Raw genomic sequence first — 25,827 nt, 5'->3', positions numbered from 1 at the left:
ACCAAATCCAAGAGCTTGTTTAGTACTATTGTTGTTTTTGTGTTTTTATTTCTCTACAAATTAGTGAAATACCGCATGGAGATTGATGGTGAATATAGCATTTACACAAAGTTTTGCCATTCCTTGAAAGTAATAAATTTTTATTGCCAAAAGTTCCAAAGGTTTTATAGACGATTTAAAAGTAGAAGGGTATAATTATACATATTTGTTCAACCTAGTTTGATTTTGTTCTTGGATTCTTCTAAACAAAAATAGAAAAAAGCTATTTCCAAAGGGACACAAGCATTTGTGGAAATTCATTCAGAAGACATGAATTATGTATATTCTGGGCAGAAACCATCTATTGGTAATCTATTCTGGGGATAAGGTACAACGAATAAAACTTCTATGAGGGTGAAGAGGAGGAGAGGAAGGAGGTGGGGTCTCACTAGAACACGAAGAGTGTGAGGATTCGGGAAAAAAACTAGGAGGGAAGTGATGCTGGGGATTGGCTCGCGGCCAGCGACCGGAGGTAATGGGGAGGCATAGCTGGAGCCCTCTTGAGCGCATGGGAGAGAGAGAGATGGATTGGATAGGAAGGAGTGTATTTATCAAATAGATGATCTCCCGGCCGAGCCGCCCCACGGCGCGCCACGTCCCACTAGGACTCCAAAAAAAAAAAAAAAAAAAAAAACCATGCATTTAAAACACATCTCGCCCTTCCTCAGCCGTGTTGGAGAGTGAAATAGGTATAATAAGGAGTGTATTTATCAAATGGATGATCTCCCGGCCCGCTCCGCTGCTGCCTTCTAGAATCAAGCTTCGAGGGTTGTCGTTCCGCCTGAAAACGGAAGGTTGCAGATAAACTCAAAAGCACCGGCGGCGGCCGCGGAGCAAACGAATAGATAGTGTATATGCTAGAGCCGAAAGAGATGCGACGATAATGCAAGGCCACCTTCACCACCACCACCTCCAGCAGCAGCTAGCCGCGCTCCTCTCCGCCGCCTCGGACGGCGCCGACTCCTCCGCTGCCCCCGCGCCGGAGGGGCGGCGAGAGAGGGAAGACGATGCCGCCCGAGTCGCGGCCCTCGACTCGCTCCAGCGCGCCATCCTCTACCCGCCCAACGCCCTCCTCCTCTCCCACTCCGCGCCTTTCCTCTCCCAGGGCCTCTCCCAGCTCCTCTCCGACAAGTAAGAAACCCTAAAATTCGCTCTCTTCTTCTCATACCTCTACTACTTGGTGGTATAGATAGATAGATCGATCGATCAATAGATAGATAGATACGAACTGTCATGTATGCATGCGCTATACATATATGTTAATAACCCCTCAAAAATCGAAATCGAATCGAATCGAAATTGAATTCATGACCTCAAAAATCCTCTTGTACTACGGTCCGTTAACGTGACCAGGGAAGAAATATATTTATTTGTGTTCCAGCGTCGACGATTTTCTTGTTGCAGGTCATATGCCGTGAGGCGGGCGGCGGCGGTTGCCTATGGATCCCTGTGCGCCGTCGTGAGCTCCACCCCTCTTCCATCGAATGTGCTCCAGAGCCACGTCCTGACTGGTGGGTTGGCTGATCGGTTTGTCGGTTGGGCTCTGCCCCTTCTGGGGGATATTGGCGTCGCAAGTGGATCTGCACAATTGGCGCTGGAGGGTCTCAGGGAGTTCCTTCACACTGGGGATGCATCCAGCATCGATCGATTCGTCCCGCAGATTCTTAAAGCATGTCAAGAGCTCCTGGAAGATGAGAGGACCTCCCTGAGTTTGCTCCATCAGCTGCTTGGCCTTCTTTCTTTGATCTCTTTGAAATTTGGGCACTGCTTCCAGCCCCATTTTGCAGACATCGTGGACCTGCTTCTTGGATGGGCCTTTGTGCCCGACCTCTCCGAGTCGGATAGGCACATCATCATGGACAGCTTCTTGCAGTTCCAGAAGCACTGGCTGAGCAATTTACAGTTCTCGTTAGGTTTGCTGTCCAAGTTTTTGGGCGACATGGAAGTGCTGATTCAGGACATGAGCCTTGAGACCGTGCAGCAGTTTGCCAGGCTGCTTGCTCTATTCTCCTGCTTCTCGACAGTTTTGCAGGTCATGGCTTCTGGCCTGCTGGAAATGAATCTGCTTGAAATGATCATGGAACACCTTGAGAGTATGGCTCCTAGGCTGTTGAGGTGCATATCAACGTTTGGTGGTAAATCTGGGTGGTCGAAATGGATTGGAGAGTCCTGGAGATGCTTGATTCTTTTGGCAGAAATACTGCAGGACAAGTTCTCCAGCTTCTATGCAATGGCCATTGATATTTTGTTCCAAAGCTTGAGGGGGATTCCATCCTTTCAGATCCAAGTGGTGCTCAAAACTAATCTGCAATTGCTGTCTCTGCAAAAGCTGGGGCTCCTCCCTTCGTCTGTCCAGACTATACTGCAGTTTGAGTCCCCCTTATCCCAGCTGCGTCTGCATCCAAATCACCTTGTGGTTGCAAATTCAGCTGCCACTTACCTCTTCTTTCTTGAGCATGGTTCCGATGGTGTTGTTTCTCAGGCCATTACATGTTTGACTGAAGAGCTGGAGCTGTTGAAAAGGTTGCTTGGAAAAATCCATGGACAATTTGCTGATCTTGGTGGTCTTCAGGAGGAATTCAAGTCAGATTTAGGTTCTGGGAAGGGTTATTCAGAACATGAGTTGCTTTCCTTGATGAAATTTGATTTGAAAGTTCTACGAAGTTCTGTTTCTTTTGGTTCTGCAGAAAGTTTGCCAGAGCAGATTGTCATTGATACAGTTAGATATGAGAGATTGATGAGACTGACGTCTTTTATCTTACAAAAGCTTGACCCCTTCAAGCCCCCTATTCAGGGCTGCCTTGAGTTGCAAACGCATGTTGTTAGGGCATTGCAAAAGTTCAGTGAATTTGAATTCTTAAGTAAGCTCGCAATTTTCAGGACTTCATGGAAGAGGGTGTCTGGTGATTTATCTACTGAAAGTCAAGGATGTATTGAAGCTAAGAATGTCCATCCTGATCTCATTAATGAGTATTTAAGAAAGTACAGTGCATGTATAGCTAGAGCTCTTGATGTTTCTTCACCTTTGGCTGTTAAACTAGAAGCGCTTGTCTGGATCCGTACCTTTGGACAGGTAATGGTAGATGTGGATAAGGATGCAGATCTGGTCAGATCTTTCTGTGAACCCTATGGAAGTGCCAGTCTTGGCAGTGATTTACTCTTTTCAATATTGGATGCAGCATATGACAGGGAGTCAAAAGTGAGGTCTCATGTTGCAACCGTGCTGGAGGCACTTATGCAGGCACATCTTATTGATCCTGGGAACTTCTATTGTGTTTCAAAGGTTATCCTTGACAAGCTAGGTGATCCAGATATATCTATAAAGAATGCATTTCTAAGGGTACTTTCTGTTGTCCTGCCTGTTACAATTTATTCATGTGGTTTGATCGAGGATGAAATTATCTCCTCTAAGCTTGCGCCATCTAGTACAGGCAACCGATATTACTTGAATTGGAAGCACACACTTGCCTTGAAACAGCTACCTAGAAAACTTCAGTCACAGCAACTTGTTTCCATTTTAAGTTATATCTCGCAAAGATGGAAGGTGCCCTTATCTTCTTGGATCCAGCGATTAGCCTTTACTTGCTGTGGCAAAAAGGATGTCTTTTCTGGTCAACAAGAAGTAGTTGGAGATGCTGGTACCAGTGCTGTATGGAAGGATGCCAGAGTAGACGGAGCTGTGCTTGAAAAAATATGTCCAGTGAACATTCTAGCTGCTGTTTGGTGGTCCATACATGAAGCTGCAAGGCATTGCATTGCTCTTCGTCTTCGAACTAACCTTGGTGGTCCCACCCAGACTTTTGCAGCCTTAGAGCGCATGCTTCTGGACATACCAAATGTGTTGTTGCTAGATGCTGAACAAAGCGACAGCAAGTACATAGGCTCATCTAATCTCCACCTGTTACCAATGTGGTTACTGCTTGATTTTGTTGAGGCGCTGAAAAAAAATGTGTATAATGCATATGAAGGTTCTTCTGTGTTACCTGCTTCTCCTCGATCGAGCTCCCTGTTTTTCCGCGCAAACAAGAAAGTCTGTGAGGAGTGGTTTTCTCGAATATGTGAGCCTATGATGAATGCTGGGCTTGCATTGCATTGTCACCATGCTACCCTTCATTATGGTGCATTGCGATTGCAGGAGCTCAGAAACTTGGCAGCATCAGCTTTCAAAGATAAAACTCGTGGGCCAGCAGTTTCTGAAAATCTTCATAATGTTAGAATTAGATTAGCTGAAGATGTCTTGAGGGTCCTGCGATATGCATCCTTGGCCTTGTGCAGGTGTCATGATTCAGAGGCTTTGATTGGCCTTCAGAAGTGGGTCACTATGACATTTTCCTCTTTGTTCCAGGAAGACATCCAGCCGAGCCAAGGTGTAACTGGAAGCTTTGGGCATCTTTCATGGATGACAGGACTTGTCTATCAAGCTCAAGGACAGTATGAGAGGGCTGCTGCACACTTTTCTCATCTACTTCAGTCTGAGGATGCACTTAGTTCCTTGGGTTCCGATGGCATCCAATTTGTTATTGCACGTGTTATTGAGTGTCATACATCCATTTGCAATTGGAAGTCTTTAGAAAATTGGTTCACAGAATTACAGGCACTTCGTGCTATGCATGCAGGGAAAGCTTATTCTGGTGCTTTGACTACAGCTGGTAATGAGCTGAATGCAATTCATGCCTTAGCACGCTTCGATGAAGGAGATTTCCATGCAGCATGGGGCTATCTTGATTTGACACCTAAGAGCAGCTGTGAACTTACTCTTGATCCTAGGGTGGCACTAGATAGGAGTGAACAGATGCTTTTACGGTCAATGCTTCAAAGGGATGGGAGGGCTGATAAGGTGCTGGAGGAGCTCGATAAGGCCAAGTTGATGTTGGATGAACCATTATCTATTCTTCCACTTGAAGGATTGACTGAGGCAGGTGTTTTTGCCACACAGCTTCATTGCATCTTTGCTTTTGAAGATGGCATCAGGTTAAATGGCCAACATGAAACCAAACATTTTTTATCACTGTTAGATTCATTGCATCATGTTCTGCAATCCCCAATCAATAGAGTTCATCAAGATTGTAGTTTGTGGATCAAGGTTTTCAGAGTTTATCGCACCATGCTGCCAACTTCTCCAGTAACTCTGCTTCTCTGTCAGAAATTATTTAGTTTAGCTCGGAAGCAGAGAAATTTCAAGTTGGCTGACCGCATGAACCAATACATTATGGACCACCCTTTGACAAGTTCTGTATTGATGAATATGGAGTTGCTTGATTTGAATTTGCAGTATGAGGGAATCCTACTGAAGTATGCAGAAGGGAAGCATGAAGAGGCCCTCGTTGATCTTTGGTCATTGGTGCGTGATGATATGTTGTCTACAACTGCTAATGCTTCTGCCATTGGTTCTGTTCTGAAGGCCAAGGCATGCTTGAAACTCTCTGCTTGGTTGAGACAAGAGAATACAGATATAAATTTGCACAATATTCTTTTCAAGATATGTGAAGATTTCAATGCATGTAATGCAACTGATAATTTTTCATTTACCAGAGGCAGGCTCTCATTTAGTGATGGTCATGTAACTTCTGATGCAAACTATCGTGCAGTTCTGGAAGAAATAGTTGGTACAGCCACAAAATTATCCTGCCATCTTTGCCCCACTATGGGTAAGACATGGCTTTCTTATGCTTCTTGGTGTTTTAGTCAAGCCAAAGACTCTCATTCTGTACATGGTGCAGTTCTTCAGTCATGCTTGTCTCCTATTCTTAATCCAGAACTCACAACAGACAGATACCAGTTGACGGAAGATGAGAAGTCCAAGGTGGAAGTCATTATCAAAAAGTTTTTTCACATTGATGGAAATGCAAGCAGTGTAGAGGAAGAGCAATTAGTATCCACTTCCCTTCCTGAAAATGAAGCCCTTGTAAATTCATTGGTCCAGCAAGCAGCATATCTAATGCAAGCCACATCTGGAGGACCTGGGTTTGAATCCTGTGATGGTGATTGCCCCTCTGTTGCTCTATCTTCTCAGTTACAGGCGCTTTTTCTCCATACAAATGCTGGACTAAGGAAAAACGACATCTTGTCCTTAGTCAAAGAGCTGATTGACATTTGGTGGTCACTGCGGCAGAGGAGAGTATCACTATTTGGCCATGCTGCACGTGGATATTTTCAATATCTAACACATGCATCTTCCACAGTTTTTGCTGGCTCTCATGATAATGTTATGAAAGAAAAAACCAGAAGCTGCACACTCAGGGCAATGCTGTATGTCCTACATATTATTGTCAATTATGGATTTGAGTTAAAAGAAATGCTTGAACATGGTCTTAGAACAGTTCCGCTATTGCCATGGCAGGTGAGAGATGCTTTAATTTTCATGCAGGGCAGCCTGATTAATGATGATACTGGTTTAAGGTTTTACATCTTGTCATTTTTATTATAGGAAATAACACCCCAACTGTTTGCTCGGTTAAGTTCTCATCCTAAACAAGCAGTCAGAAAGCAATTGGAGGGACTGTTGATGATGCTAGCCAAGCTATCCCCATGCTCTATAGTGTATCCTACACTAGTTGACTTTAATGCTTGTGAAGGAGACCCCTCAGAGGAGCTTCAGCGCTTGTTGGACTGTTTGGTAATGAATCTGTCTTATTCAATTGTAATGTTTTGTGATCTCAAATATGATTTTCACGACTAATGTTAGTTTACTTCAGCATCTTTAGTTAGGTGAGAGTTGTGATCTGACATTCTATTGCCTGATGCAGAGTAAGCTTTACCCTAAATTAATTCAAGATGTTCAGCTTGTCATAAATGAGCTGGGAAGCATAACTGTTCTATGGGAGGAACAATGGCTGAGCACACTTCAGGATCTTCATACAGGTAAATGAGGTCCATTAGCAGTAAGGTTTTTATATTACTAACAACATTTACCACTGGACCTATAGGAGGTCTTCTAAACTGCTTGTATAATTAGTTCATTTGTCATATTTATGTGTTTCTGTTCTGGCATAGATGTTACAACTGGCAAAGATAATGTAGTGTTTTTTTCCTTCTTTTTTTTTTTGGTTATAACAGATTCTGTTTGATGAGATCTTTCTGAATAACTTTTGTTATGTTGGAACTTGGAACTTTTTTTAATAAAGAAAGTCTAGGAACCAAAATAAAATAAAGAAAATGGTCAGACCATAAGTGATATTGGACATATCCATACAATATTTGCATGAAATACAAGCCAAACTGTGATCTAGCTGATTGTTCTTTCCCACCAGAAGCTCATCCTTCTTTCTAAGTTACACATAGGAACAGAAAAATGCCCATAAGATTAGTTGGGGAACGTGTCAATAGTTACGAGTCTTCCTGGATAAGGGTATAGCAAGGATACATTGGCAGGTATGTCATAACTTGGATTTCGGTAACACAAGATGAAGCTTTAAATTATACTAAAAGAATTTTAGAATCTAAAGGAGAAGGTATGACAAATAGAATAGTTGCTTAAAAAGATTTAAGGGTTTATATGAAGTAAGCATCTCTTGTAAAATATGAGCAACACCAAATCCCTCTAGAGCCCAAACTTCCATTTCTCCTACTCGTTGTCCCCCTTGCTTGGCCCTTCCTCTAAGGGGTTGTTGTGTAACAAGTGCGTAATGCCCACTAGAACGTCCATGGATTTTATCATCAACTTGATGAATTAATTTTAGGATATAGGACTTTCCTATTAGATGATGTACAACATATCTTTTGTTTTAAATATCAGTTTATTCCGTTTTACAAAAGATCACTTTATTCCTGTAGTTATGGCTTTAATGGTTCTCGCTAGTGCTTAATTCACAAATTTCTATCCAAATATCTTACTTTCTGGAATTCACAAATGGTTACTAAATGCTTCTGAAATTTAGACGTCATAAGACGCATAAATTTGCTGAAAGAGGAAGCTGCACGAATTGCTGCAAATTCCACCCTCAGTAATGCTGAAAAGAACAAGATAAATGGAGCAAAATACTCTGCTATGATGGCTCCAATTATTGTGGCATTAGAGCGTCGTCTCGCCTCAACATCTCGTGAACCAAAAACAGCTCATGAGCTCTGGTTCCATAAGGAGTATGGTGAACAGCTGAAGTCCGCCATCTTAAGTTTTAAAACCCCCCCTGGATCTGCAATGGCGTTGGGAGATGTGTGGCGGCCATTTCATACTATAGCAGCATCTTTGGCAACTCGTCATCGAAAGTCAGTCATATCTTTGAGTGAAGTGGCTCCACAACTGGCATTACTTTCATCTTCTGATGTTCCAATGCCTGGTCTTGAGAAGCAAAACTCGATGCTTGATGCCCCAGGAAATTCTACAGATGACATCCAGGGCCTTGTTACGATCTCTTCCTTCTGCGAACAGTTAACAATTCTATCAACAAAGACAAGACCTAAGAAGCTAGTTTTACGAGGATCGGATGGTCAAAATTATACTTATCTTCTTAAAGGTCGAGAGGATCTACGTCTTGATGCTCGAATCATGCAGATGTTGCAAGCAGTTAATAGTTTCTGTTATTCATGTGCTGATACTCGTAGTCGATCCATTTCAGTTCGTTATTACTCTGTGACTCCAATCAGTGGGCGAGCTGGATTGATCCAGTGGGTAGACAATGTCACTAGTATATATAGTGTCTACAAGTCATGGCAAACCCGTACCCAGATAGCACAGCTTTCTGCAGCTGGAGCTGGCAGTGCGAACAACCCAGTGCCACTTGTTCCTCGTCCAAGTGATATGTTTTATGGAAAAATCATTCCAGCGCTCAAAGAGAAAGGCATAAGAAGAGTGATCTCACGAAGGGATTGGCCTCTTGAGGTTAAAAGAAAGGTCCTTTTGGAGCTTATGAAAGAGACTCCAAGGCAGCTTCTTTGGCAGGAGATGTGGTGTGCTAGTGAAGGATTTAGAGCTTTTACTTCGAAGGCGAAGAGGTATTGAATTTTGTTTTTTGTAATTTCTTTTTAGAAGCAGCTGACTCATGTGGCAAAAAAAATACAATTTTTTCTATGAAGATTGAAAGAACTCGATTTGTTTAATACAAATTATGCTTTGTCATTTGATTCTCATCTTGAGGCAACAGTGAACTAGAATATTCGAAGCTGAACCTGAAATAGACAGGACCATGCTTGTTTCCCTGCTTAATTTGCGAACAATCCTGGGAAGCTATTGACACACATTCAGGCTGAAGTCCCTTATAATAGGGCTGATATGTACACCCACTTTGTTGACTGACTTGTTTTTGGGTAGTGATAACTGTCAGAAGACTATACTTGATGGCATCTGCTGATGTTTTATTCTCTCCTGGCATCAGATTGAATTTGTAGAACTGATACAAACTTGTGCAGTTATAATTCCATAATGTTTTTTCTTAAGTTTTTTGCCTTTTTCCTTCCATTCACAGATATTGTCCTTGTTGCACCAGCTTAACTACTTTTGCATTAACCTCATGCATTGTGTTGAGATTCATCTACCTTCTAAGAGATATCTGTCATTTGCTAACTTAAAGAACACCTTTATTTTCAAGTTCATAATTGTTGTCATTTTGTGGGTTTAGTTCACCCTTGGCATAGTTATTGCACTTCCGTTTACAGCCCTTGTCCTTGTTTTCTTCGTCTGCATGTTGTTTAAGACCAGCTTTACTACTTGTATGTTAGCCTCTTGCATTATATCAAGATTCATTCTAAGCCATGTCTGTCATTTGCTGATTGTTCATTTCTAGTGCATTTCTTCTTGAGATCTCACTCCCTTATCAGATTGTTCGGCAACATTTTGGTAGCTCATATCCTATCAGTTGTGCCTCCATGTGGATGCTCACATGCACTCTTATCTGCTTCTATGTTACCTTCATAAAACTCTCCTCTTTCTTCGATTTACTATATGCTGCATTCTTCATTATTCATTCTTATGGAAGAGCATCAATGGGGATCCACATTGAGTTTGAGAGAGGTATTAAGTATATGTAGTTTGACAGCCTTACTTGTATATATATATAGTACAACATGTAGGCTGTCTTGCATGCTACCAGTGGTTTATTTTTCCTACTATACCAAACAGATATATGTATACGGGGTGTGGTGATCTGTTCAGTTTTCACTTCGGCAAGTATTGGCTACATTTCATACTGCGATATCAGCTTTAGTGTAACCTCTGCTGCTTAAATTTCAATTATATGAGACACATGTAATTTGGTCGGATATGGCCTATTGGTTATTATCGTAGTTACTACAACATTCGTGGGCATTTACAATCAGCTTCTTGATACACAATTTAATTAAATACTGCTGGTTGCACATTTACCATTGTTATTTCTGATTGATGACATGAAAGACCTACAGGCATGTTCCCATTAGTTAGTTCTTTTCACTAGATGATGTTTTTGCCTTGCACAAAAGTAAATACAATGTGGATGGAATCAGGCATTTGCTTTCAAGTATGGGTATGCTATTTTGAGTTAGTAGAAGAATATCTTGTTGATTCCACAACCTAACTTTCATGTTTTCATTCTTCTGGATTTCGGGAATGATTCATCTTTTACAAACTTGGCATTAACCTAAATGATCCATACTTGATTTGCAGGTTCTCTGGTAGTGTAGCAGCCATGAGCATGGTGGGCCATATACTGGGCTTAGGGGATAGACACTTGGATAACATCCTTATGGATTTCTGTAGTGGTGATGTTGTCCATATAGATTACAATGTATGTTTTGACAAAGGGAGGAGGCTAAAGATTCCTGAAATAGTTCCCTTCCGCCTTACTCGGATAATTGAAACTGCTTTAGGTTTGACTGGAACAGAAGGTACCTTCAGGGCTAACTGTGAAGCAGTTATGAGTGTTCTCCAGAAGAATAAAGATATTATCTTAATGTTACTGGAGGTATTTGTCTGGGACCCTTTAGTGGAGTGGACACGTGGAGATAGCCATGATGAAGCAGCAATTGGTGGTGAAGAAAAGAAAGGAATGGAGCTGGCTGTTAGTTTAAGCTTATTTGCCTCAAGAGTTCAGGAAATCCGTGTTCCTTTACAGGTAATTTTTGTCCAAGTATTTAGCTTATTGTGCACATGATCTTCCAGAAACTTTCAGAAAGGAGTTTACACATGCTTAAAGGCTAGTAAACATGTTTTGACAGACCCTATTGTGTGACGAACTCTGAAATTATTTAAAAACCAGCATAGCATCGTATAGGTGTGTTTGTATTCAAGTGTCAATTTGGTGAAAGGAGAAAACAAAATACAGGTACATGTAGGGGGGGAAAATTACTAAATTAGATGCACAATATCTGTTAAACAGAAAGTATCAAAGGACATAAAAATTACAAAGTGTTTATTTGTGGCTAAGCATTGAGTTTCTAGATATCAGTCTTGATTTCAAATATTGCAATGATCTTGACCTGTTTAATGTATTCGTTGAAAGGTATAGGTCATTAAATTCATGATGCTTTCTTTGATTTTGAATAGTGGTCACAAATATAAACCATTTTTTATTTGCTAACTTAATTACACCTAAAGGTACTAGTGTCACCAATAAAAAAAAGGCACTAACAGTAACAGTCTTACCAATAGTGCTGCTGTCAAATTTTTTATTTCTCAGAGAAACTCATAGTATGAGCTCAAATACAAAGGATATTTGCCCCTAGAAAAGGCTTGTATTAATGCCTCCATTCTTAGCTAGCTCCAAAAACTATAAAAGTCCATGTCTAGTGTCGTTGTGGTGGGTTAGACTCATTGTTGGAAGAGTTCACATTTTTACCAATTTTCAAACTTTGTCATTAAAGAGTTCAGCGAGTATCCAAAGTGTCTGAGGCATGGTCTGCCGTACCGGTCCGTACCGGCCGGTACAGGCCGGTACGTACCGGTCCGGCCTAAGATCGGTACAGGCCGGTACGTACCGGTCCGGCCTGAGACCGGTACCGAATCAGCGTGGAATCTGGTACCGGTAGTTTCTTGTTGAAGAACCGGTACGGGACCGGTTCGTGCCGGTCCGGGCCGCCACCAGTACGCCGACCGGTACCGGTACGGCGGACCTTGGTCTGAGGCATATTTGACTCACTAATATATGTTTAACAAGGGTTTTTTCAGCTGGATGTGAGTCCATGTAACACTGGTTTACCATGTATCAAGGACGAAATTTAGGCCGATAGTAGTCTGGATATTGAACAGCAAAAATAGCCTAATAGTTCCAGGCTAACTTTGATTATAAAGTTTTCCGTCTTTTGCAGATAGTAGCATTGTTGTTAATCCGCACTGAACTGCTTCAGTGGTTGGGTCATGGATTTCCGGTTCAACCACACTCCGTTGTGCTTGAACTAGCAAGCATTTTGTATTTCTCGTCCTTCCCTGACCATTCTCCTCTAGAGTTCCTATTCTTGGTGGTGGTCCTCTCACTGGTGGCATCCTCTTCTTCTCTGACAAGACCACCACCCTCCACCTTGATGGCGGTGTCCTCCCAATGTGGTGCCCTTATCAACTTTGGCAGTGTCTTCCTCCAGAAACCTTATAGCAAGATACCTGTATTTGCCCTTCAGCAGCAACTTTGCTTTCTCCTATCAGCCACCGTGTGAGAGGAAGGTGCGGGCCTCTAGTGGTTGGGATTGTTGGTAGGTAAGGTTTCAGTTTTTTTCAATCATTTTTTTTAATGACGGAGTCTCATGGTCCGTGAACGCATCAACCTGGTTGGTTTGAATGGTTTGACTGCTTGGTCTGGTGGACCAGAGGTGGACTGAATGATTTTTCAGAATTAGTGGGTTTTGATGCAACCCAACCCACAAAGGTTTGCAAGTGACTGGTCGAATGGGTAGACCTAGTTAATTATCGGGGTTTTAAAACATTACTTTTTAATGCATTTCTTAGAGCACCCTTAACTGCCCAACTAATGTTCTGATCTTACTTTCATAGTGCCAAATGCAACCAAATCAGTCATTCCGAGTTCAAAGATTAGTATGTTTTTCTTCAGAGCTTCGCAATCTTCTTTGATTTGGTTAGGAATACTAAAATTGGTGTATCAGTTTTGAGAAAGTAATTGCATGTTACTCTTAGCATTCTCTTCTTGTAAAGTCATTCATATGCTTCTCTAATGATTTTAGTCAGCACTGGTTTATATCTGTCCATGATAAAGAACAAGAAAAAAAAAGGACATCAATTTTTCTGGAAGCTGTTAATCTTTACCGCCTTGGGGAGAGGGGGGCAAAGATCGAACATAACAATGACTTTCATGTTTCAGGAGCATCATGATCTTTTAGTTGCTACCTTACCTGCTGCCGAATCTGCCCTCAAGGTACTACAAAAAATGTTTCCATATTCTCTTATGTGATGCATCTAGAAGTTAGGAAGATAAACCAACTAACTTCATGTTTATTGCAAAACTGTGACAGAGGTTCCTGGATGTGCTAAACCAATACGAGGTGATATCTGCCATATTCTATCATGCTGACAAAGAGAGATCAAGCCTTCTACAGCATGAGACATCAGCAAAATCAGTTGTAGCTGAAGCTAAATCTATATTGGAAAAAGCTCGGGCATCATTTGAAGTTCAGGCTCATGAGTTTGCACAAGCAAAAGCTGTGGCAGCTGATAAATCCCAAGATCTTGCTAAGTGGGTGGATCAACATAGAAGGGTGCTTGATGCATTACGGAGTGGTTCAGTTATGGATATGCAGGCATGCATAAAGTTAAGTAGCATGGAAGAGGCCTTATCTCTTACTTCTGCTGTTCTAGTGTCAGGAGTTCCACTAACAATTGTTCCAGAGCCCACGCGAGCACAATGCTATGATTTGGATAGGGAAGTTTCTCATATAGTTGCTGAGTTGGAAAATGGGCTTTCCTTTGCAATGGAAGCACTCCATGATTATGCCTTAGCATTGCAAAAAATTCTCCCATTAAACTACATTACAACCAGCCCAGTGAGTGGTTGGGCACATGTTCTGCAACTTTCTGTAAATAATATTTCATCTGATATTCTCTCCCTTGCAAGAAAGCAGGCTGCTGACGTTATTGCTAAGACCCAGGGGGAATGTGTTGATTTGGTTCAACAGAGGCATCGAGATCTCTTTCATAAAATGGAAAGATATATAATGGAGATAGAGAAAGTTGATGATGAATGTTCAGAATTGATGAACTCTATTGGATCAGATACTGAAGCAAAATCTAAAGAGCGCCTGCTATCTGTTTTCACGAAATATATGCAGTCTGCAGGTTATTCAAGAAATGAAGATGATACTTCTGGTACTCATTCAGTTCAAAAGTATGAAGGAATAAAGGATTTTAAAATGCAGGGAGATCTTGAAGAGAAGAAAGTAAAGATGTTATCTGTTTTAAGCATGGCTGTAAATGAACTATATATGGGGATTAAAGCGAAAGTTATAGATATCTCCAATAAATCGACTGGCAGACTTGGCTGGAGAGCAGGAGATGATGGTTTACAACCTGATTCTACCACCTTCCGTGAGTTTGAAGAGCAGATTGAGAAATGTGTACTAGTTGCAGGGTTTGTCAATGAAGTTCAGGAACTGGTTGACATTGATTTACCTAGGATCAGTACAACTACTGATGATGTGAAGCTTACATCTGAAAGAAATTGGGTTTCTGTATTTCAGACTAGTTTGCATTCCAGTAAATACTTGATTGAACAAATGACTGAAGTTGTTCTCCCAGAGATAATTAAATCAGCTATCTCTTACAACTCAGAAGTAATGGAAGCTTTTGGATCCCTTTCTCAAATCCGTGGTTCCATTGATACGGCACTAGAAAAACTCGCTGAAGTGGAGCTAGAGAGAGCATCCTTAGTAGAGCTAGAAAAGAACTACTTTGTGAAAGTTGGGCTCATTACTGAGCAACAATTAGCTCTTGAAGAAGCTGCAGCGAAAGGCCGGGATCATCTATCCTGGGAAGAGGCTGAAGAGCTGGCGTCCCAAGAAGAAGCTTGTAGAGCACAGTTAGACCAACTCCATCAAACTTGGAACCAGAAAGATATGCGGAGCTCTTCTTTAACAAAGATAGAAACTAATATTAAAAATTCACTAGTTTCTTCTGAACGTTTCTTTGCATCTTTAATAAGCATGGAAAAGGAGGGTGATCTATACAATAGAAGAAGCAAAGCTCTTCTCGCTGCATTAGTAGAGCCCTTCTCCCAGCTGGAATCAATTGATCAATGGCTGCTATCATATGGTACTCTTCCTTTTAACTCAAATGGCTCTTCTTCTGAGCTAGCAGATATTGGGACATCCAGTTCTTCACTATCTGAATCAATGTGGGGATTTGCCAGCTCATTGAAGAATCATGCTTTCTTTGTTTGGAAAGTTAGTATTCTGGACTCTATTCTTGATATATGCATTCATGGCATATCATCTTCAGTTGATCATAATTTTGGTTTTGATCAGCTTCATAATGTTCTTAAGAACAAGCTTGGAATTCATCTGCAAGAACAAGTTAATCGGTACTTGAAAGAAAGAGTTGCTCCTGCTCTCTTGGCCCAGATAGATAAGGAAAATGAGAATTTGCAGCACATGGTAGAAGCAACAAGGCAGTTTTCCTCTGATCAAGTAAAAAAAGATTCTGGAGCAGTGAGAAGAGTTCAGCTTATGCTTGAGGAATACTGTAATGCACATGAGACAGTTAGGGCTGCCAGGTCAGCAATTTCTCTTATGAAAAGGCAGGTAAATGAGCTTACTGAGGCTCTGGGCAAGACCATTTTGGAGATTGTGCAGATTGGATGGCTGCATGACCTTTCCTTGCCATATTTGCTAAAAACCAAGGTTTTGTCTCAAAACAATCTTGGTGATGATGAATTTCTGTCCTTGGTTTTGAACCTTAGCAGGCCGAAACTATTGGAAGAAATACAGTCTTCCATGTCGACAATAGCGAGATCACTGGAATGCCTGCAAGCTTGTGAAAAGGCTTCTTTGTCGACAGAAGGACAGCTTGAAAGAGCCATGGGATGGGCTTGTGCTGGCCCAAATGTTGGAGCAGGAAGTTCTTCAGCCAAAAGCTCAGGAATTCCTTCTGAATTCCATGATCATCTATTGAGAAGGAGACAATTGCTTTGGGCTGCTCAAGAACAGGCATCTGATGTTATGAAGATCTGCACCTCTGTCATGGAGTTTGAAGCATCTAGAGATGGTCTTTTTTGGGTACCTGGAGACAAATCTTCAGGACAAACTACTGGTGATGGTAGAACATGGCAGCAAGCTTACCTGAATGCCTTGACAAGATTAGATGTTGCTTATCATTCTTTTACACGTAAGTTTCCATCCTGGCTAGATAACCTAGTCTCAAAATTGTGATATTTTTCATGTAAATCGTTCTTCCATTTATATGCTAGCTGCAGTTTTTTCCCCTTTTGCTATACCTTATTTACCATTTCTTCGAAGTAGGTGCTGAAGAAGAATGGAAGCTGGCACAAAATAACATGGAAGCTGCTGCTAGCGGCTTGTTTTCTGCTACTAATGAACTCTGTATTGCCTCTGTAAAGGCAAAGTCAGCTTCAGGTCTACTCTAGGCTCTCTTATTTTTGCAGCACACAAGATTCTGGTTAATATTCATGCAAGCATGCAGATGTAAAGATGAATGATGGTGCATTACATCTGTTTGCAGGTGATCTACAAGATGCCCTTGCAGCTATGTGGGAGCGTTCTAATGAAGCCATTGTGGCATTATCTGCTTTTAGTCATGTTTCAAAAGGACACACTGCCTTGACTACTGAATGTGGTTCGATGCTTGAGGAGGTATTAGAGTTTATTGGATATAAAGGATATAATGAATCTGGAAATTTATTTTTCTCCAAGAAAAATTGATTATTTCCTTATATGAGCATGCCTCGAGTTCGTAACTGTACCATTGTTTCTGTTATCATTACTGGTATCTGTACATAAATGAGTTAACAGATACTATAGGATAAACATAGAAAATTTGATACACATGGCGATGGCCATTCTTGGAGTTTATTTTGACATTGAAATTCCCATATTCTGCGTACATGTTAGTAGTGTGCAAGAATGTGCCCCTTATAGAGTTCCCAGACATAATATAGTATTTTGTCATCAAGGAGATCATGCTTAGCAATCAGCTAGAGATGGCTTTGCAGATTGTAAAAGTTGATGAGTTCAGTTTTCTACCATATTTTTCAAGATAATCTGAAAGCTACAGTTACATGAGAGAATCAACATAACTCACCTAACCTATTTTAGTAGTCATATACCTGCATTTTTCCTTCATCATATATGGTACTGACATTGGGCCTGAATTACTTTTTTTGGCTTTTCTTCATGTTATGCACTGTTTGTGTGCAGGTATTGGCAATAACAGAGGGTTTACATGACATCTACAGTTTGGGAAAGGAAGCTTCCGTAGCACATAGCGCGCTTATGGCAGATCTTTCTAAGGTTTTCTGCTAGCTCGCACTGATTGCACTTTGTTCGTGATTTGTGTGAAATTGGAATTTATTGCTCAGTTCACAACTACATTGTGCTGGCTTCTTCTAAGGTTTTGATTAAGTAATTTTACATATTTTAATGTAGATTGTTTCCATCTACTGGCAGGCAAACGTGATCCTCCTTCCAATTGAAGCTTCCCTATCAACTGATTTAGCTGCTATGGCTGATGTAATGTCAAAGGAAGGAGAAAGCAATACAGATGTTTCTCTCGTTCGTGGACAGGCTCTGTACCAGTCTTATGTCTTCAGGCTTAGTGAGGCTTGTCGATCTTTGGTGCCTTTGGTGCCATCGCTTACCTACTTTGTAAAAGAATTGCACTCCACATTAACCAAGCTTGCACGGGCTTCAAGCCTACATGCAGGAAACCTCCATAAAGTAATTCTCTTTAAGTGTAACTTTTTTGGTTAGTAACTGAAACTTTTAATTGCTTGCTAGGTGAACTATTCAGCCTACATATCCCCCCCCCCCCCCAGCTTATTGGTTCAGGAAAAGAAATTCTAAGCATAATCTATAAGATTACTTGATTATCTTTTGGATAATTATACAAGTTTCTACGTGTCTCTGTGAAAAAGTGTTTGTGCAATTGTTTCTCCTTTCGCTTACACAAAGGTTCATGTTCCTGCAGGCTCTCGAAGGTCTGGGGGAAAGTCAGGTGGTAAGGTCTCAGGACCTTGCTCTATCAAGGTCGGAACTTTCAAATGGTGGAGTTCTACTTGACAAAGAAAAGGTGTCTCTCGGAAGCAGTGGAGACAATATTGAGGATTTAACTACAGCTGGCGAATTTTCTTTGCCAGATGAAGGGTGGATCTCTCCTCCAGAACACTCATACACCAGCAGCACAGAGTCCAACATCACTTTAACTGAAGCAAGTTTTTCTGAGAACTTGGACAAAGTAGAACTGTTCTTGCATGGTGTCAATGCTGGAGAGGATGGTAGCACTGGAGTTTCCTCCAAACATACTGATGGACCACAAAGTGCTTATGTTGGGAAACCAGAATCTGAATGTCCAAGAGAAGTGGACGGTGCTAATAGTCGATCTACTGTTGTACAACCAGATCCAAGTGTGCAAGCTTTGTCACTATCAAATGACGCTACAGTGACCCATCTTGATAGTGTGGAGGAGATAATTGAGAAAACAAAGCCTCTACGTAATTATAATGAACAGCACTCTTTAAAGCAGGTCAAGGGATATGGTGGAAGCCATGATGATCCTTCTTCCTGTTCAGATTCTGCAAGTCGGATAATAAGGGGTAAGAAATCATAGACATTGGATGAGCATTCAATGCTGTTATTTCGTCATTAACATTTTTTTCCCATTATATCAAGTACCATGGTGCCCCATAATCAAGAGAACTCAGAGTCCCAACTATAAGTAACAAAAAACCCTTTTGTGGGTCGCAAATCCATTTTACTCGAATTTTTTATAAAACATGTACACGACTAGTTTCTAGACATCAAAAAAGTTGCTTTAAGGATGAAATGCATCACTCTAGACAATGCATTGCACTTTTGCAATTTTAGCACCAAAAAGAATATATACTTTGCTTTAAATTTATAGAATATATTTCATGGATATAATTTCATAACCTTTTTGAAAGGAGAAAGGCTTGATTGACAAAATAGGATTTGTAGAGTCGATCCCAAATGGTTGGGAAAAATCTTGATAATTGTATCTATGACTTAACAAGAAATGTTTTGCCTTGAAAGCACAAAATGTGTTCTGCTCTAATTATTAAAGAATATTGTCAGTTCATTTGATAACAATAATGGCAGTAGTGCAGGTGCAAATTTGTCGAGTGATTGTATTCACTTGTCTTGATATAGTAAGAAGTGTTTCCTCTACTTACCTTCACATGAATGAGGCTGAGGGGAAGAAGGAAAGTGATTCTTATAACATCAGTGATGCTAATGCTGCATATTAGAATCACCAGTGATTGCACAAGCTTTCGAAGTGCAGCTAGGGACATATCTCTATATGATACATTAATTTGTATGTTCTATTTCTTGAAGTATGACTAGTCTATATGGCTATGGACGTGGCAACTGGGTGCTAGAACATGTTAAACTGAAGCAAGATTTTTGCATTATAATGTTTCTAAAGAGGGAATTGAGAAACAAACACATGAAATTCATTGGAAACCTTAAGGAACCACAAATAAGTAGGTTGCCCAAATTTCCTATGTTTTGGAGAAGCCAAATAGATATCATTTGCCAATTGGGTTTTCTGGGAGATCCGCTGTGGCATTAGAAAAAAAGCCTCTTGGTATCTATGATTCGATGAGTCCTATGGTCACTGCAGAAATTAAGGATGGATTAATCTATAGGTTGTAGGTTTTCTTTCCCCCTTTTTTCCCCTTGTTCTTTTGAAGGAGATGGAGATTCAGCTGTAGTTCTATGTCAGATCAGAAGAATTCTCTGTGGCACCTAAAAAAGAGTGCTTTATAGTTTGATTTTCTAATTTGTCATTTATACCTTTTAAATGTGATAATGAAGTCCCATCAAATTCTCATCACATGATTTACAACATGAGGTTATCTTGTCTATGTAATTCTTGACAATTATGAGAAGACACTGGGTTGCATTTTTTAAAGGTTCTTTAATTCATCGTGATGAAGTTTGAACTGTATCAATTGTCAATAAATCACGAGATCCATGATTGTTACAGCAAAAGGTTCTGTTGAATCATCATTCTATATTGGCACTATCAGCAGATACCGTTCCAATAATCAATTCAGTGAGAAAGGAACAAATAGCTGAAAGAGTTTTTGCCAGTGACCTTTTTTCCGGAGAGGAGCTTATTGATGTTGATATATATGAGTTGATTTGACTTTATTTCTTGACATGAATGAGAATGGTTCAAACATAAGTTTTGAATTTTAGGTGAAAGGTGATGGTTATCTGTTAGTAGTTTTTAGCACATGCAATTGCACGTGATAAAGAATTTTAAGGAAGGTGTTTTTTTGTTACTTGATTTTATTTTTTAGCACATATGATGCACATGATGAACTACGCATGCCCCAAGTACTTGTATTAAGACAAAGCAAAATGCACCTTAATTTTTTCTCGATAAAGTATAGGATTGTCACCAGATGTGAAATAACGGTTGGCCTAATATTGGATGGTACTGTAGTATAGAAGAGTAGTAAAGATTGTTTCAATCAAGATGGAAATATATATATATATATATATATATATATATATATATATATATATATATATATATATTCCATCTCTAGATCTGATCCAAAAGGTAGAGGGCTCTCATTAGCAATTGCAGATTATGGTGGTTGATGGTAATTCTCTGAAATGAAGCATCAACTTTATATGATCTTTATGTCTGCAATTAGTTTATGATTTGACTGATGCAAGGGCAGGACATCTTTTCTGGAGTATATGACTGAGACAACTAATTACAAAGTTTTTTTCTTGATTTTGTTTTTAAACTTCAACTTTGTTGGGATGCCATTGTTCAAGGTTTTGACTACTCCTGAAAAGGTTCGAGGATCAAATGCAGGAACTTCCCCCATGCTACCCATTTAAGAATTATGTTCTGATCTTTGCAAGGAATTAGACAATAGGTTCCACATAATCTTTACACGTCATGGATAAGATTAAGGTTGCAACGTTATGATGTTGTTAGGCAGTTAGACCTTTGTTTGTCTGGAAATCTTCGAGCAAGGCATATGTTAACTGTCTTTCCACTTCCCTCAGCATTACTTGCATGTATAGAAGATTTAGAGACCTATATATTATGTATCATTAACATTATATAGAATTTGCAATCATTGTTGCAAATCTAGACCATCTGCTACTTTTTGTTTTTCCTTGCCATCAAGATGGAGTATATCAGTTCTGCTGCCACCAGGCAGTTGTGTGGTTCAGATGCTTGAATGGCTTTATTATCATTTATAATTCTTCAGTGATGATGCATTAAGGTATCTAATTCATTTGACTTTCCATTGATTTGCGGAACCAATTCAGCTGAACTAAGTTCAGTTATGAGTTCTATTTCCTCCAGACTGTTCTGTAGATCAGATGTTTCAATGGCTGTATTATCAGATGGTTATTTTAGGTCTGATGCATTAAGGTATCTATGTCGTTTGACCTACATTAATTTGAGTGTACTGATTAAGCTGAACTAGCTGTTTAGTTGGGTCCTTTGTTTCAAAAAGAAGGGATATGACGCTGGGTTGTGGATTGAACTTCCATTCAAAGGGGAACATTTTTTGAGTTGCAGTTTGTTGATCATGTACGTTTACGTTCTGTTGACAGGTAAGAATGCTTATGCTTTATCAGTCCTGAGACAAGTTGAGCTGAAGATAGATGGGAGGGATGTTGAAGATATCAGGTACCTTTATTGTGACAGGAGTTGCTTTCTGTTATGTAATTAGTGAGCTTGAATTTACTCTGCACTGTGTTGAACCTTCGCAATTTCTTTTGCAGGTCCTCGGAAATTTCAGAGCAAGTAGACTTTCTCCTTAAGCAAGCTACAAGCATAGACAACTTATGTAACATGTATGAAGGGTGGACCCCATGGATATGACCCCTTGGTTGGTTTTTTTCACTTTCTTGTTCAAGCTCATCAAGTGAGATATATCTTCTCAGGTAATCATTGTCATCTTCTGCTTTTTATTGACTATTTAAGTCCAAGTTTAATTTGTTACATCAAGAGGCATCTTTTTGCTTGCAATTTAATTACATGAAATTAAATTACATGCTGCAATTCAATTATCATAGGATTAGTACAATAATAATTTTTATAGAATTATATAAATATAAATAATTTAATTTTATAATAACCTATTATTTTTCATATGCATTGTAATAGCTAACATTTTTTATATATAATTAATGTTAGTATCGCCATAATATTATTATTATAATATGATAATAATGTTAAATACAATATATTTCAGAATAGCAGTAGAATTTTATTATAATAGCATTATAATATAATGATATAATATTGGTATAACATTATAATATAATAATAATATGCTACAATATTACAATATAATACTAAATATTATGATAATAGATTTATAATATAATAATATAATATAGTGTTACTACTATAATAAATATGAAACTAGTAATATGATATGATAATGATAGTATAATATCATAATATTGTCATCAATAATAATATTGTAACGTTCATCTAGTAACATTATTATCGTAGTATTCTTATTTTAGTTACAAGGACATTTGGCTGTAATTTTAATTACAAGTTTTGGGTTGAACTGCGGCCTTGCAGCCAATTGCAACTCAAGTTTGCCAATTGCAAGAAACCAAATACCCTTTAAGAGAGAATTAATTACGTTGTTCCCAGCTCAAAGCCATTTAGGACCAATATAGTCAAAAAAAGTGTCATAACATTGTCAATTTTAATATGCTGCATGCGGTACAGAACTCTCCAATATGGGGCACAAACAGGCACAGAAACTGCCCGTCTATTTGCTACCGTCCACTCACACAGGTGGCAGCGTGGCAGGAGGACAGAGTGGATGGTGGATGACACAATCCTGCGTTCACCTGTCTAGGAAATAGCAATATCAGCCATGTCAGTGGATGACTGATGCCAAGATCAACCAAAATCTCGGTGTGTCTTGGCCAGAATGGAAGGTGGGGAAATTGGGAAGTGTTGAATTTTTTTTCTTCCTCAACTGAGGTGAAAACCATATTACATGCCATACTTTTTAACAATTGGTTGGAGTTGATTTTTTTTTTTTTTTTGTTTAAGAAAATGCTATGATAACTAATTTTGTGGGAGAAAAGTCTTAGTGCCACCCGAATACTCTAAATTTAGAATTTTTTACTTGTCAGAAACTTGCACGCCCGGGACACTCCGGAAACTCCGCATAATTATGCGTCTGCACACACATCTATATATGGAAGTTTATTTAACTATAATAATAATAATTAGCAATAATTTGATAAGAAGAGTATGAAGTCTAACTTATTGTTTATTAAATATGTAGAGTGATACATAATATGTCCAATTTTTAGGGGATTTTCATGTCGGATTCTTTTCTGGTTTTAATGTCTAAATGGTGGTATTGTCTAGAAGATAATGTCATACTCTGGCAGATGGAGATAACCATGCCCATGGCATCCATTGCCAGAAGACTTTTTGAGCTTTGTTCTTCTCGTCATCGTCGTCGTCATCATGTAATCCTTCACCAACTTATTGTCGATACTCAATACACTCTAATCCCGTGGGACACGATTTTTTTTTTTTTTTTTGTAATGAGAAAAACTATTTTGCTGCTCTTTTTTTATTTATTCATTTGGGCCGTTTCCCGTTGCAGGAAAAAGATGTGACTTTTATTTTCTTGATTCACCGAGTGGTGAATGCTAAATACCATGGGCATTGAAATGGCTGGTAGCAAAGTGGGGCTCAGTTTCTACGCATCAAGGACTGAGACGGGGTCTATCGTGCCAGCTGGGGAGTGACGACAACGCCCATTGCCGTTTTGTTGCAATATATAATAAGATTGGGGTGATGTCTATCCATTTTGCCGACACGATCACGAGGCAAGGGCACACCGAAGGCCCCACAGAGATGGAGATACCTCTCTTCTGGTGGCTTCTCTTTTAACGCCGAGAGCACCCTGGTTTCCGAAGCCGGTAAAGACGTTGCTCCCTCTACTAATTATATACCATCACCCAGCCCTTGTCCCTCCATCTATCCAATTCCTTCCTCCTCTCCTGCTGCTGGTTTTCTCTCTTGCTGTGGCCTCTGCTTCCAATGTCTAGCATAGTGGATAAGTGGACCGCTCAATATGCCAAGCTTCGTGAGAAGAGCCGGGCCGCCTTCTCCGGTGGCGGTTCCAGCCCGGTAGCGGAACCAGAGCAGACCTCCTCCGCTCCTCGTGGGTTCCCGGTGCTGAGCCAGGCCCCGCGGATCGAGTCCCAACCGTCGCCTTCGCTTTTCTCAGAAGCTGCACTCGCCATGCTTGTCGACTGTTTCAGCCCGTAGACGATATATATGTATATATATGTGTGTATATATGTATCCTGTCCCGCATGCTCTCTTAGGTGAGCTTATGATCGATTTCATGTGCATGTTATCGAACCATCTTTGCTGTAATCACCCCTTGTAATGGTTGAGCGCGATACCGAATACCAATGATACAATGGATGTTTCGTCTGCTACTACATCGTTATGGCAACCTGAAACCAGCATAGCATCGTTTGGGGTTGTGGTGCAAAATAATTAGGACTATTACCGATCATGGGAACCGCTCGGCAAATCTATTGCTTGAATATTAGTTTTTCATAAACAAAAATTAGAAGAATAAAAATAAGAGATTAAAAATAAGAGCAACAACAACAGCAATAAATGGCAAGAGAAAGATACTGCATATAGATGGACGAAAATATATGAGCTGAATTCATCCCAAATATCGAGGAAGGAAATGGAGGCCCAGATCTAAAGAATTGATTCGTGATTATGGAAACTGACATCAACAATTTCTTATGTGAGAAAAATTCTAGAAACCCTAAAGTATCCCTTAGCCAGAACCAGATCCTTGCCTCCACATCCACACTTCTCATGAAGGAGATGGGAACGAATGAGCAGAGGACAAAGCAAAAGGTGCGAAAGGTCAGGGAGTAGTTCGCTTTGTGTCCACCTTCTGTTAGGAGCTCTGAAACCATAATCTTCTTATACATTGCTCTTTTGCTAAAACTATATAGATGCAAGTTAGATCACGCATGAAATTCCGAGAATTTTCCCCTTATGGACGGGTGAAGAATGGGAAAAACCAAGCGCAGGTCAGGCTGGTATATCGGTATTTATATCGAGAGCTTACAACATAAATATCTTTAGGTAAACAATAGTTATATAGACTAGCATTTGGAAGAAGTGTCAAGAAACGCTATTGGCTTGTCCATACTGTATCGTGGTCTCAACTTTTTGTAATCCATTCTTCTCTTCTAAATATTTCCTTCAATAACAAGGGTGGGCTTTCGCCCTCCCCTTCCAATTATCCACAGTCACACACATACACTCACGCAAGTGCAGCGACCGAGAGACAGAGAGAGTAGTGAACATGACAAGGAGGTGTGAGAGAGATGGTGATGAACATGATCAGTAGGTGTGAAAAAAATGGAAGGTAAAGAGATAGGAAGATATAAAGAAGACTTGAGGGTTTGATCATCACCTTTATCCTAAAGGTCTGTTTTGTTGGATATAATATGGTATGGAAAAATAAATTATATATTAAATTCTTATATTTGGTACAAAAAGTAGATGAGAGATATGGTAAAATAAATTATAGATTTCATACCTATTTTTCTAACAAAAGGTAAAACAAATATCATCAATAGATGATATGTATTTTCTATATTAGATTACCC

The 25,827-nt window shown here is 39.9% G+C and overlaps 1 protein-coding gene across 6 annotated transcripts; it reads left to right on the top strand.

The window, feature by feature from the left end:
• The first annotated feature begins 723 nt into the window (after positions 1-723).
• Positions 724-24,624, top strand: LOC103707474. 6 transcript variants are annotated; one of them, XM_026804815.2, is made up of 17 exons: positions 724-1,170; positions 1,444-6,379; positions 6,467-6,655; positions 6,786-6,900; positions 7,917-8,970; positions 10,616-11,063; positions 13,257-13,310; positions 13,408-15,330; positions 15,412-16,270; positions 16,402-16,518; positions 16,625-16,755; positions 17,320-17,412; positions 17,569-17,838; positions 18,089-18,713; positions 21,736-21,811; positions 21,907-22,068; positions 23,775-24,624. In XM_026804815.2, exons 1-16 carry the CDS (start codon positions 923-925, stop codon positions 22,004-22,006), a joined length of 11,238 nt encoding a protein of 3,745 aa, XP_026660616.2. In that variant the 5' UTR covers positions 724-922; the 3' UTR covers positions 22,007-22,068; positions 23,775-24,624. The 6 variants fall into 6 exon arrangements, with proteins under 6 accessions (XP_026660616.2, XP_017698411.2, XP_017698412.2 ...); XM_017842922.3 differs by adding an exon at positions 23,554-23,634 and having other exon boundaries at positions 13,408-16,270; XM_017842923.3 differs by having other exon boundaries at positions 13,408-16,270.
• Positions 24,625-25,827: the final 1,203 nt, after the last annotated feature.

This window comes from Phoenix dactylifera, chromosome 6 (genome assembly GCF_009389715.1).
Source record: "Phoenix dactylifera cultivar Barhee BC4 chromosome 6, palm_55x_up_171113_PBpolish2nd_filt_p, whole genome shotgun sequence".
Classification (NCBI taxonomy): Eukaryota; Viridiplantae; Streptophyta; class Magnoliopsida; order Arecales; family Arecaceae; genus Phoenix; species Phoenix dactylifera.
The sequence above is the reverse complement of the archived record's forward strand: the minus strand, read 5'-3'. Positions and strand labels throughout refer to the sequence as shown.